This window comes from Primulina tabacum, chromosome 4, assembly GCF_025594145.1.
Source record: "Primulina tabacum isolate GXHZ01 chromosome 4, ASM2559414v2, whole genome shotgun sequence".
NCBI lineage: Eukaryota > Viridiplantae > Streptophyta > Magnoliopsida > Lamiales > Gesneriaceae > Primulina > Primulina tabacum.
The window spans coordinates 21,114,722-21,129,642 of NC_134553.1; the positions used below are offsets into that span (position 1 = coordinate 21,114,722).

Below are 14,921 nucleotides of genomic sequence, written 5' to 3' on the forward strand. Positions count from 1 at the left end.
CAAGCGCTCGGTCCTACATCAGCTTACAAGAATCAATCAGCCAAAATCGAGGGAACACTTCAAGTTATATCAGCTTAGTGTAGAAGCTTATTTCACTCATTGTGTGAGAACACCTTTCGGGTTGTTTTCAGAGATCAGTTCTCACACACACACATATCACTACAAGAAAAATGCTTTTCCGCAGCACGTAATCAACAGCGTACATTTAATGCACGCTGCGAATATTACTTTTAACGGCATGCACCATATGTGCGCTGTTAATAACCAATACAACAACGGCGTGCATTAAATAAACGCTGCAGATAGTAATATTATATACTATCCGCAGCGTGCATTTATGTGTGCTGTTAATAACCTATACAACAATGGCGTGCATTAAAAGCACGCTGTGGATAGTAATATTATATACTATCCGCAGCGTGCCTATATGTGTGCTGTTAATAACTTTGCTATACAACAACGGCGTGCATTAAATGCACGCTGTGGATAGTATATAATATTATTATCCGCAGCGTGCGTTTTTGTACGCTGTTTATAAGCTACGAAATTATAGTATTACACAACACACCACGCGTGAGAGAAAGAGTGAAATCACAAATCCCCATTTCTTAACCGGCCCTTCCCCTCCTCCCGTCGGTGATCTGTGTGCTGACTCCAACCACCGCTGCGTACTGTCTGGCCACCGGAGATTGGAGCGCAGTAGCCAGCAACCTTGTTCCCCTAGCCTTGCGGATCCTTCCCTGCCTCAGAATGATAGAACTAGCACGAGTAGGAGCCGTGTTTTCGGTGAGTGCGTCTCTCTATTTCTTAGTTAATATATAAACATGTTACTCTATCTATTTGTAATTTTTCTAAGTCGATTTTGCCCATTAACGCTTTGAAAAACCCTATTTGCATTTCCCGGAAGAATTTTCAAGAAGTAAGAGCTAAATTATTTGTATTCGATTGAATCTACTTGGATATTTTTTTTATTCCACTCGATTGTTTAGAAAAATTAGAGCAACGCATTGAGGATCCGATTTTTAGTATTGTTTAATCTCATACTCCGGGTGGTTTTCCCTATGATCCTGTATGTACCAATTTTGATTTGTTGGTTGAATGATGTATGTTGTTTCTTTTCTTTCTTTCTTTCTTTCTGGGGAATTGGGGTGCGGCTGTGTTAATTGGGAATTTTTACTTTTCATCACGTTCTCTAGTGAAAGTCTGAAACCAATTAGATTGGATCAAAAACAGAAAGAAAATGGGGGAATATGGAAAAAGGATTTAGAATGACCCCTATTCGCAATTAAGCTACATAAGACATTGCTATATGAACTTCTGTTGAAATTATTTTATGAAGATTCTTTGCTTCAGCTTAAAGGCTGGAAATTAGATGTCAAATTGCCATTTATTATTTGCTAGCTACTCATGTTTATCAGAAAGTATACTTCTTTACCTGGTCCATTTGTTTTTTATGTTGTTTAATCCATAAAATTGAAGATTTCTTGGTGCAACAAAGCTGTTGTTTTTTTACCTCGTCGATGTTGTCTTTCTCTCCATTTTCCTTCTCCTCGTTGTGCTTATCCTTCTCCTTCCTTTCGTGTTTCTGATCTTTCTCAACTTTGGTTGCACTGTCATTCTTTAAATCTTCTGTTTCTCCCATTAATATTTGGACAAGATTAATTGACCTCTGCCATACAAAACAATCAGCTTAGAATCAAGATTTTCATTTAAAGGGTTGAATTACAATATGCATCTAATCAACTGAAATATACAAGGATAGCATTTGAACACTTTCTAAACCATTTCTTTTCCTTAAAATGAGATATTATTTTAAATATTAAACAAGCATTTTTATAGAATAAAAAAGTTACACACAGATGTGTGTATATATATATATATATATATATAAATAGAGACTTGTTACCCTGCACTCCATGGGTGCAGGGTATTCTTGGGCGCCTGCACAGCTGGCGTCCAGCTGTGTTTTCCTTTTTTTTTTAATTTTTTTAAGTGCTCAGCTGAGTTTCTTTTATTAATTTTTTTTCAAAAAAAAATTAATAAACAAAATCAAGAGAACAGGGTCATCATCCACATCCAAAAATTTAGAACACACCTCACGCTTAGAAGAGTGAATTGAGCGCGAAATTGGAGATCTCGACCGTGCTCTTTCCGATCATCTTCGGAAGACGATTCTTAAATCAGAAGAGAATGCTTCTCGGCCGTGCTTTTTCGAAAAATGTGGATTTTGAAGCTTATGATATATATTGTGTTCTGAAGATGACCGGAAAGAGCACGGCAGAAATCTCCAATTTCGCGCTCAATTCACTTTTCTCAGCGTGAGGTGTGTTCTGAATTTTTGGGCATGGATGATGGCCCTATTCTCATGATTTTTTTTATTGATTTTTTTTTAAAAAAAATTCAGCTGGGCACTTAAAAAAATTTAAAAAAAAAAGGAAAACATAGCTGGACGCCAGCTGTGCAGGCGCCCAAGAATACCCTGCACCCACGGGGTGCAGGGTAACAAGTCTCTATATTTATATATATATATATATATATATATATATATATATATATATAACCTGAACTATCTTGTGATTTTGATGATTTTGGGTGTGTGCCATTAACAAGTACTGCATTTAGTTTATATAATCTCTCAAGCTCCAAAATATTTGTTCGATTTTTGTGCATTTTCAAGTAAATCTTTGATCTATAATCTTCTCCCTTGTACTTTTACTCCTACCCAACAATTTTCCCCTTTTCTGTCAATCCTCTAAAAAATTGTTCTTTTTAATTTTCTTTCTTCTCTTGCGGTGTCAAAAAAAGCTACACTAATTACTTATGTAGACATTAAAAATGTATGTTCATCGACTCGTCTAAATTTTTTTATTCTCATGAACAAAAATAAAAGTATGATTATCTTCAAATAGATAAAAATGAATTGTATTTGCGTAAATAACTAATTTATTATTAAAGAAGAAATTTTATATTTGAATTAAATTGTAGTCTAAAATAATTATCATGATTATGTCACAATATATATGTCTTACGTTAATTTTCAATAATAAAACCGTAAGACAATAAATTATATTATATTCTATGAATAACGCGTAATGCTGTGTCGTTCCTTCTTTTTTCTATTATACATGATAAAAAAATTATAAGTAGAATTTAGGTTATCTTATTTTTATATATGATTTTTATTTGTTTAAAATATAATGATGTATGAATAAGTTTTTTGTATTTAAGTTTTTTTTACTTATTATGTGGTGTTCTCTTATAAAAATATTGGAAATATTTTGGGAAAGAAAAGTTGGGAGAACATCGGACACCTAAGTAATTACATCATATAAATTAAATTATCATCGTGTATATATGTGTGTGTGTGTGTATTAATAAAATCTCATAATTATTTCATACAAATGAAAAAGGTTTGTTCACGAGATGGATAAGGAATGGATGCATCTACCTTCTAGGCTTGTACCCGAGTATGAAGAAGGGGTAAAAAAATTTATAGCACAAGTTAGGAACTATGCAAAAACACGTGAAGTAATTATATGTCCTTGCAAGCATTGTAAAAATAAGAAGTATCTGAAATTTGACCAAGTTTACGATCATTTAATTATTAAGGGGTTCGATCTTTCTTACACTATTTGGGTCTTCCATGGTGAAACTTATAACTCACAATCTGAAGCTGAAGGTAGTTCAGTAGGAGTTCAGAAAGAGGATGAAAGTAGAGAGGCATATAACCTATATAAGGATGTTTTTTTGCCGCAAGAAGAGGTTGGACACACTATACCTGAGGCAAAGGATTATGAGTTTGATGATTTATTAAAAGATGCGGAAACTCCTCTCTTCCCTGGTTGTACATCTTACACAAAGTTGTCAGCAGTCGTCACACTATACAATTACAAGTCTACTAATGGTCACACAGACAATAGTTTCAATGAGCTCCTTAAGATTTTAGGTGACATGCTTCCAGAAAACAACACACTTCCAAAAACTTTTTACACGATGAAAAAGTTGTTGAAACCATTTGATTTAGGATATGAGAAGATTCATGCTTGCCCAAATGATTGTTGTCTATTTAGAAAGGAGCTTCAAGATCTTGACTCGTGTCCAAAGTGTGGATTCTCAAGATGGAAGACAGACAAAGTCACCACCAAAGTTTATAAAGGAGTTCCTGAAAAGGTCCTACGGTATTTTCCAGTGATACCAAGACTGAAAATGATGTTTAAATCAAAAGAAAAGGCTGAAGAGTTGATTTGGCACTCTAAACACAAAAGTCAAGATCATATGATGCGTCATCCAGTTGATTCAGTAGCTTGGGATACAATAGATCATAAGTGTCACGCCCCGAAACTCAGGATTGACACCGGCGTTGTTTAACAATCACACAATCGAAACAACAAGCCTTTCGTAGCACAGTATAAACCGAAACCAATTTATAATTCATAATTTCAATGAAATAAATATTGTCTTTACAATGTCAAAATCCAACGAAATAGTAAATAATGCGGAAGCGTCTTACAATTTATTAAATCATAAAATTCAGAATAAATCTTATCACTAATTCGGCAAATCACCAACCCCAAAATTGTTCCGACTCTTCCTCCTCAAGCTGTTCTTCGGACTTATCTGGGAAGGGTTGTAAGGGGGTGAGTATTTTGGGAATACTCAATAAATGGGGGACTTTGAACACAACATAACCAATTTAATAACATTTTCAAAACATATCATAACGTACATCATGATTTTCATAATCGTAACGTAAATTCCATAACGTAATAATAACACTGCGATTTTTCACCTTTCAACGGTTTACTGACGTCAGTCCCTAAGTTTTAATCCTCTAAGGGGGCGAGGCCATAAAACAGTTCTATCCCACTGTTAAGGGCCATATGTTGGAATTCCACCCATTTTGAGGGAATCCTCACAGTGTCCACATAACGTACCAAAATTTTCGTAAAAACGCATAGACGGGAGACAATGCTCTATCGAATTTTAAAACCAAAAACCGAAAGCTTCATTTGCATAAAGCCGAAATTATAAATTTTAAAACAGCCCACTTACAGTGTTTGAATGCTAGAAAACGAAGATGCTTGGCTTCGGGATTTAGATCGCTCCTCGCTCCTTGTCCGGACAGCGCTTCGGTTCGACTTTAAGGCTAATGTTGGGGCGATATTTGGGCAGAGTTTGGCTATAGAGAGGTTGCTGAATTTCGAAAATATGCAGCAAAATTTCGAAAACTTGGTGTAGGAGAATGAAAGGGATTATAGGGTATTTATAGGGAGGAGAATGGTGTTAAACATGGCATCAAAATCCCACACAATTGCACTCAGTATCACACGATTTTTTTGCCTTATAGAAAACCATTCCATGATGGGTTGATTTGCTACCAATTTGTGAGATTCCTTCCTAAATCCCTTGCCCCCTCAAAATTTCGAGAATAAGGGGATTAGGTGAGGGGATTTACTTCTAAATTGTATGGTATGTTTGACTTAATATTGAATTTCCAATGCATTCCAATATGTCCCCTAAAAATATGTGTACCCAAAAATATAGTAATAAAATCCCAAAAATTTTCTTACAATTATTTCATTATATTATTGCAAGATTTTCGGTTCTCACAATAAGTGGCCTGATTTTGCATCAGATCCTATAAATCTTCGCTTGATCTTGCAACAGATGGATTCAACCCTTTTGGTGACCTTAGTTCAAGATATAGTTGCTGGCCAGTTATTTTGTCAATTATAACCTTTCTCCATTGTTGTGCATGACAAAAGAAAATCTTATGCCAACATTACTGATTCCAGGTCCGAAGCAACCGGAAAATGATATAGATGTATACTTGGAACCCCTTGTGGAGGATTTGAAGGAGTTGTGGGAAACCGGTGTGGAGGCGTATGATTCATTATGCAAGTCAATGTTCAATCTGAAGGCTATTTTGATGTGGACAATCAATGATTTTCTAGCTTATGGAAACCTAGCTGGATGTGCCACAAAAGGGAAACTCGGTTGCCCAATATGTGGTGAAAACATATGTTCTATGTGGCTTAAGTATAGTAGAAAATTTGCATACTTAGGCCACAGAAGATTTCTTGCTCCTAATCATCCTTTTCGTCAGAAAAAGAAGTGGTTTAATGGGAAAAAAGAGAGTAAAGGGAAACCTAGATCTTTGAATGGGATAGAAATTACTGATGCATTGAAAGATATTGAAAATGATTGGGGTAAAAGGAAAAAAGGTGAGACTGTCAACACTTTGAGGAAAAAGAGGAAGAAGCAGGATAGTTCAAAAGAAGTACAAAAACCAGTTCAAAGGTGGAAGAAAAAGTCAATTTTTTTCGATTTGCCATATTGGAGTGTAAGTTAACTTGCACTCTTTTCATTAGCTTTTGCAAATTTTTTTATTTTTTGTTCCTAAATTGTTAGAAATATTCTGAACTAACACTATGAAACTTGTTTATGGTTATCTTTAGGGCCTCCTGCTACGTCATAACTTAGATGTGATGTGTGTTGAAAAGAATGTCTGCGAGAATATCATAGGCACATTGTTAAACCTGAAGAAAAAATCCAAAGATGGTGTGAATGCTCGCAAAGATTTGGTACACTTAAAAATTAGACAAGAATTACATCCGCAAGAAAAAGGAGAAAATAAATATCATTTACCTGCTGCCCCGTACACACTGTCTAAAAAAGAAATGGATGTATTTTGCTCTAGGTTGAAGAAAATAAAGTTACCCGATGGATATAGCTCATATATTGGTAACTGTGTTTCTGTAGAAGAGCGTAAGCTTATTGGGTTGAAATCACATGATTGTCATGTTCTGATGCAACAATTGCTATCAGTAGCATTGAGAGGTCTTCTACCGAAAGGTCCACGCAATGCTATATTTCTGTTGGGTGCATTTTACAATGAATTATGTCAAAGAGTATTAGACAGGAACCGTTTAGAACAACTCGAGGAGAATATTGCTGAAATTCTATGCATGTTGGAAAGGTATTTTCCACCCGCTTTCTTTACCATCTCGATTCACTTGACAATTCATTTAGCAAGAGAGGCTCGCTTGTGTGGGCCAGTCCAATTCCGTTGGATGTATCCATTTGAAAGGTATTAAGTAATCATTAATCGTTTTGATAAATTTTATATTTTGCTATCAACACTTATTTCATGTGAATTTTGCTATGTGATTTAGATTTATGAAAATACTAAAAGGGTATGTGAAGAACCGGGCAAGACCAGAAGGTTGTATAGCTGAGTGTTACCTCGCAGAAGAACGAATGGCATTTTGTAGTGCTTATATAAAAAATGCTTCTAGTATTGGTGTTCGTTCTATTAGGAACGATGATTTGGAAGATGGATTGTTAGAAGGTAGGCCAATTTCTAAAGGGAAAGAAAATATTTTAGAGGATCACGTGTTACAAGCTGCACATCGATATGTGTTGTTCAACACTGCAGAAGTTGAACCTTACTTACAGTGAGTGTAGTTAGTTTCATACTGTTAGTCTTGATTTATTACATATCTTGTGTATTCTAACATCTTTATTCAATGATTTTAATTAGGATGCACATTGACGAGCTGAAACAAACAGCTCATCGTTTCTTAAGTAATGAAACATTGTTACAAAAGCAACATATGGAAACATTTGCTGAATGGCTATCAAAACAGGATCATGTTAACTCTTCAGACCGAATTCAATGGCAATCACATGGTCCAAGAAAGCACGTTACATCTTATACGGGATATATTGTAAATGGACATCGGTTCCACACAATTGATGTTGGAAAGTCGACACAAGATAGTGGTGTTTTAATTGAAGCTGATACTGTTTGTCAATCTAATGCTAATGACAATTCACATACAGTAGGAAGACTATCATACTATGGGGTTATACGAGATATTGTTTTGCTAGACTACTATTCTTTCAAAGTGCCTGTTTTTAGGTGTGATTGGGCCAATCCTGGAACTGGTATCAAAATTGAAGATGGTTTTACACTGGTCAACTTACACCAAGGACTAAAAACTTTTGAAAGTGATCCTTTCATTTTAGCATCACAAGCAAAGCAAGTATTTTATTCCAGGGACAATGATGAAACAAATTGGTATGTGTTGCTAAAAGCGCCGCCTCATGGTATTCATAACATGATTGTGCTTGAAGAAGATGCTTATACGTCATCAACACCTCTTGATGTGTCCCTACTTGAGATTAACATTACTGAGAAAGAACCGTATTCAAGGAATGAGTGTGAGGGAATCGATGTGACTGAGACATGACTGAAATTTTCAGCAACAGATTTTATAGTTATTTATTTTGATTGATACATGTTTTTCTAAAGTTACGTAACTATTTATTTAGTGTTTAAATATATTTGTTTGCTTGTTTATTTTCAGTGATGGATCATGTCATATTACATGTTTATCAGGTCATTAAATAACATTCAAAAGATGAGCAAAATGGTCAAAAAACGTAGCAAAGGATCTTTAGACGAAATTCAGATGAGACATTAAATCTTGTTTTATTTTACTAAAGCACACTAGTATATTTCAATGTATCTTATTTCCATTTTACAATGTATCTTTTTTCCATTTTACAGGAAAATATATCTAATAAGTTATCGAGAATGGATTCTAACAATTCAGCTAATTCGTCACATGATTTGCATGACAAAGAACCAATTGATGATGAGAAAACAGATAAGAAAAAAGGACGGGGTGCATCAAAGTTGAAAATGGTTAGTGGCCAAGACAAGTGTAAAGAGCTGGAGCGTAATGAGTTTGGACAGTCGGTTGGAGATAATTCAATGCAGTATGTTTCTTTCCTAGGTTGCATGATAAAAGAATTTGTGCCTTATACAATAGATGGATGGAATGACATAAGCGAAGAAGTAAAGGATAGGATGTGGAGATGTCTTCAGGTAATATATTTAGTTACTTAATTTTTCATTTCCATTTTCATAACAAAATGTAGACATATTTTCTTGTTATTTAATGTACAGCTGGCTAAATTTATTGTGAAAAGAAATCAATTTTTCGAAAGTTGGCTAAATTGTGGCGCGATAGGAAATCCAAATTGAAAATACTTGTACGAGAAGCTAATACAAGTCGACTGGCTTAACGAGATCTCAATCTTTTGAAGCCTGAATTTATGGACCAAAATCAGTGGGACTTGTTTGTACAGAGGACATTATCACCTAACTTTCAATTAAGACTTCTGGACTCTTTTATGGTCACTTAGTACATTTGCTTTACCTTTCAATTTGTTGGTATTTGTAATTTTTGTGATGATTTATGGGCAAATCATTTTTAAAATATGCCAAAACGTGTGGCAAATATGAGGTGGGTGTAAATGTAAGACATGTAAACTATCATCTGTGGACTTGTATGCATAACACAATCAGCACCAGAATTGATAAACTATCATCCAGTAGATTACAGGGAAATACATAATCAGCACCTGAGCATAAAAAATAATTCACAACACAATTTTGGAACTGTAAGCAGTTTACAAGATCAAATGCAGGCACAAGCAACCTTTCTGTTTTTGATTCGAATTGTAGCCTTATGTTGCTTTATGGAACTCAGACCATAAGAAGAATGTTGGCATTGTTAAAATATGAAACTATTTACATTTACATTTACCTTTATCCTATAATTGATCTTTTTACATTTATGAAACCTTTTTGTTAAAAGAAACCTTTCCGTTAAAAGAATGTTGGCACAAGCAACATTTACATTTATCATATAATTGATCTTTTTATCATATGTACCATCCAAATGCCAGTATTACTTAAATTCAAAACAAATATGAAGGCCAGCTCAAAATTGTAATGATAAAGCATGAACGAAAAATGGATTGTTTAATTATATTGTCTATTTAGCTACAATTATCCAATGATCCAAGATTACCTTATGTCATTATCTTGATTTTCCTATAGCGTGCATACAAGCTTTGATGATAACAAGATCACATTTTGATTATGCGATTTTAACTAATTTCAGGAAAAGAGTGAAAGATTTAAAACGATGAGGAAAAAACAAGATCACATTCACACAATATGCCGAAGAGGTTATGCTCGTTTGACTCACATTATGGTAAATATTTTTATGATTTTTATAATTTATGTAATTAGTAATGATATATACATCTTGAATTATGTTCTTACGATTTTGTATTTATTTCTATATTAAAGGAGAAGAGAAGCCCGGCAGACACAAAAATTACGAGATCGCAAGTTTGGATTGAAGGTCACAAGAAAAAAAAATGGGGAGCCTAGTACTCAAGCTGTTGGAGAGAAAATGGTAATAAAATAAATATTTTATTTTTAAAATATTAAACACAATTTTCTCTTTCTCGGTTTTATCGCATTTGCTCATATTTTTTTTTTTTTGCAGAAAGAATTACAAGAATGTTCACCTGAATCTCAAAACACAACTAACATTGTTGATGATGCAATTAGCCTTGTGTTTGGCATGGAAGCTCGGGGTAGAGTGCGCGGAATGGGCTTCGGAGTTACACCATCGAAAGTTGGAGCTTCTGTGAAACAAAATGAAAATGTTCAACAACTTTAAACTATGGTACAAAGCCTTCAACAACAAATGCAACAAAATCAGCTAGAAATGCAAGAAATGAGGTCCATGTTTTTACAAAGTATGAATCAACAAAATCAGCAAGAACATGTTAGTAAGTAAACAATATATAAAAAATATGTTTAGTATATATACACACTTAAATGCTTTTGAATTATCATGATTACACCGCTTGACACGATTTGATTGTAAAATTAGGTTGCTAGTGGTGGCATTGGTAGCGGTATTGGGAATTAAGTTGGTAGTAATGGTGATATCGATATTGGTGCCAAGAAAAATGGTAATTTTGATCATGTTTCTCAGGTAATTATCCTTAAATTATGTATTTTTAAATCGCAAAATTTTTACAAAAATAGACATGGTTGAATCAATAACTTTTCATTGTTTATTAACAGTCAAATTTGAGGAATGTGAGTCTTGGAGATATTCATGCTAATACTAATTGTAAGCTGCTTCATTGATGTGCTGATTAATTAGTTGTTGCAGAAGGTCGAATTGCATAAACAGATCCAAACACAAAAGTGCATCATGTTGTTCTTGGTAGATCTTGTTGGAAAGTTTGGGTGGATAAGGTTTTGGTGGAGAAGGTGGACCTAATTCGACCAAATGATGAAATGCAGTTTCTCGAGGACGCGATAGGAAGCACGGTAGCATGGTTATCTAAATTTATAGTATTGTGTGATTGATAAATATTCTACTGATTTGCGTGTATTGAAAGTTTAATCATTGTTATACCAGCTAGTTGTACAGATTTTGTATCTTGCTTTGGATTTTCAGACTTTCAGTATTGATATATGGAAAAACAATGACTTTTATCAATTTTGTGTTAATAAAACTTAAATTTGCACTAAATTTTTTGTAAAATTTTGGTTTATCGTTTTTGTCCATTCGATTAATTTTTTTTAACAAATTTGATTTTATCGGCTGCAAACGAACGATGTAGAATTTGTTTGCATGTTGTGGATATGAATATTAACGGCATACATTGAACGCTGTAGATAATATTATCCGCAACCTGCGTGCGCGTGCTATCGATAATAGCATATGCGGGTGCCGCCAATAATAGTATTAATGGTGCGCGAATGCACGCCGCAGAAAAGAGTATCTGATAAGAGTATTCGCGGCGCGCAAGCGCATGCCGTGGATAATACAATTAATGGCGTGCGAAGGTGCAACAGTATCCGCGGCGTACATTTGCGCGCTGCGGATATTGTTATCCGCGGCACGCCTCCGCACGCCGCGGATAATCTTGAACTTTCAACAGCTTTCAGTTGTGCAGCGTGCGATGTGCGCTGAGGAAAAGGAATTCGCGCGCTGCGAAAAGTATTTTTTGTTGTAGTGTATACACCACAACTCAAATTCCGTATTGCAAAATGTTGGAAACTAAATTCCGGCGTTTGACAAAATATGAACCAACTGAAAATACGAACCAACTGATCGAGTAAACTGAACTCAGCAACAGGACTTAACAACTGAAATCAGCTGATATAATAAAGAAGACTGATCAGTTGATATATTCAGCCGTATGCTAAGCACCCTTCAACTGAACATGTCTCGGGAAGTAACATTCAACCGTCAATAGACATAGAAGATTGCAACGCCGCACTTCAATCAATACAGCTTAGAAAAATGCATTTCGGCGAAAGCAATTAAGACGCCGCATCACAATAAATGAAGCAAACAATGTCCAAGGAATAATCAAGTAGAAATCAACGGATACAAAGATTCAAATTCATCTCAAGTTACCGTTGGAGAAAAGAAGCTTATAAATATGACAGAAGAACAGCTGAAGGAAAAGAGGGAGTTAACACTATTCAAAAGCTTGCTGTCACTCTGTCAAAATCTTAGCTCACTCTTACTTGATATATTCGTAGCAGTTAAGGCTACAATTTGAGCCCACTAGCAAGTTGTAATAATCGTTGAAATTCGATAGTGCTAAGATCAATTACGCACTAAGAACATTATGTTAAACTAAGAGTTTCAGTTTTTGGTAGTGTTAAGTCCAAACTGAAGTGGGTCAGTACAATTCTTGTATTTGATCAAAATATTCTAGTGGATATCCTATCCTTGAGATAGAAGGGGTGACGTATGAGTAATTAAATTCTCCGAACATCTAGAAACAACCCTTGCCTACTTTATTTCAGTTTCGTATTCTATCTTTCAGTCAGTTATTTTCCGCAACTACTTTAGTTTAACTGATTGTCATTGACCAACAAGATTCCGAGAATCAGTTTGTCACCAAACTGAACTCAAAATTAGAAAAGACCAGTTTTAACTGTGAGTATTTATTCAACCCCCCCTTCTAAACACTCTTGATACGTTAATCGATCCTATCAAGTGGTATCAGAGCGGTTGAATCTTGTTCTTGAATACTTTTGATCTAAAAACTTGCCAGCATGACTTCATTCAACAAAATTCCCATGTTCTCCAGAGAAGAATTTGATGATTGGAAAATCAGAATGCAGGCTCATTTGGCTGCACAAGATGATGACATATGGTATGTCATAACTGATGGACCCATGAAGATTCTAAAAACAAATACAGCAGTTGCCATTACAGAAGGAGCACCACAAAGAATAGAAAAGCCCAGAGATGAATGGACAACTGAAGATAAAAGAAAAGCAAATCTTGATAATGTGGCTAAAGACATTCTGTACAAAACGCTGGACAAAGTAACCTTCAGCAAAATAAAAATGTGTAAGACAGCCAAAGAAATTTGGGAAAAGCTGATCCAGCTGTGTGAAGGAAATGATCAAACCAAAGAAAATAAACTTTCTGTTGCAGTGCAAAAGTTTGATAACATCAAAATGAAAGCAGGAGAATCGATGCACGAGTATGATGAAAGAGTAAGCAGTATCATCAATGAGCTAAATGCACTTGGAAAAGTGTATACCAACAAAGAGATTGCACTAAAGGTAATAAGAGGTCTTCCCAAGGAATGGGATGTCAAGACCATGGCAACGAGGGAGTCCAAAGATCTGAACCAAATCGAAATTCATGATCTGTTTGCTGATTTAAAGGCCTATGAATTTGAGCTGCAGACCAGAGAAGGAGAACCATCTACGTCTGCAGCCACAACTGCTCTAGCTGCTATCAGAACTGAACCAATCAGTTCAGTCGAAAAATCTGCTGATCAGTTGAGTAATGATGCTATGTCATTGTTCATCAAAAAATTTGGAAGGTTCATGAGAAAGAATCAAGGGAACTTCCAGAAGCCATACCAAAGGAACAATTCCAAAGATGAACCAAATGCCTGCTATAACTGTGGCAAATCAGGTCACTTCATTGCCGATTGTCCTAAACCCAAGAAGGACAGTCAAGGCTCAACTGATAGAAGAAAGAAATCATATGAACGCAAAAGAAGACCCAAGGAAGATAAGAAGGTCTTCAGAAAGAAACATGAGGTACTCTTAGCTGAAGAAAACAAATCTAAATGGGCAGAAATTGACAGTGAAGAGTCGGAACCAGAAAGCTCATGCAGCTCTAGTGATGATGAGGAAGTAAAGTGCTTGATGGCTAATGATGCAGCAGAAGAATCATCTAGCCAACAGGTATTTGATTTCAGCTCAACTGATTTCATACGAGAAGAACTCATTCTAACACTACATGACATGGTAATTGAGTATCAAAAGCTTGCATCATCATTTGAAGAAATCAAAGCAAAGCAAACTGATCCCACAGACAGTAAAACCAAAACTGATGAATCAGTCGATGGGTTGAGTCTAAAAAGGGAAATTGCTGAGTTAAAAGCAGAAAGAAACAAAAACCAGTCATTAAAACAGAAGTTGATGCTTGAAAACTAAAAACAAACTGAGCTTATTCAGTCTTGGAACAAATCATCTACTGCACTAAATGAGATGCAGATTTCACAAAAATCAGTTTCTGATAAAACTGGTTTAGGGTTCAACACTCAAGGAGATATGTATCCAAATGATACTCAACCAAAGCTAACAATAGACAAAAGGAAATACATTCACTTTGTCAAATCAGCAGTGGTACAAGAACAAATTGAGCCCAGTAAACTGATTGAGCAACCTACTGAGAATATGAACAAGGCTAGAAGATATGGGATTGGTTATAGTCAAAAATTCTCAACTGATTCACTAAGTCATTCATCAAAGAGATTTTACAAAAACTATTCGAATGGCTATTCCAATTACTATAACTGCAAGCCAGTTCAGAAGAGACATAGACTGAACAATCAGTTGAATAAAGCTAAAACACATATTGTATCATCCGTACATTACACAAGCACACAAAAGCCGAGAAAAACCATTTGGAATACAGCTACTGGAAAGTCTGTTAGACTAATCCAAGTATGGGTTCCTAAAGGACTAATCAGTTCAGGACCCA

At 35.1% G+C, this 14,921-nt stretch overlaps 1 protein-coding gene and 1 long non-coding RNA gene across 3 annotated transcripts; both read left to right on the forward strand.

The window, feature by feature from the left end:
• The first annotated feature begins 5,913 nt into the window (after positions 1-5,913).
• LOC142543183 (uncharacterized) lies at positions 5,914-8,528 on the forward strand. The gene is made up of 4 exons (XM_075650277.1): positions 5,914-6,343; positions 6,459-7,090; positions 7,176-7,457; positions 7,544-8,528. Exons 1-4 carry the CDS (start codon positions 5,930-5,932, stop codon positions 8,253-8,255), a joined length of 2,040 nt encoding a protein of 679 aa, XP_075506392.1. The 5' UTR covers positions 5,914-5,929; the 3' UTR covers positions 8,256-8,528.
• Positions 8,529-9,953: 1,425 nt separating this feature from the next.
• LOC142541587 (uncharacterized) lies at positions 9,954-11,296 on the forward strand. 2 transcript variants are annotated; one of them, XR_012819404.1, is made up of 5 exons: positions 9,954-10,073; positions 10,172-10,280; positions 10,374-10,658; positions 10,767-10,871; positions 10,964-11,296. It is a non-coding gene; the product is annotated as an uncharacterized LOC142541587 (long non-coding RNA). The 2 variants fall into 2 exon arrangements; XR_012819405.1 differs by having other exon boundaries at positions 11,055-11,296.
• Positions 11,297-14,921: the final 3,625 nt, after the last annotated feature.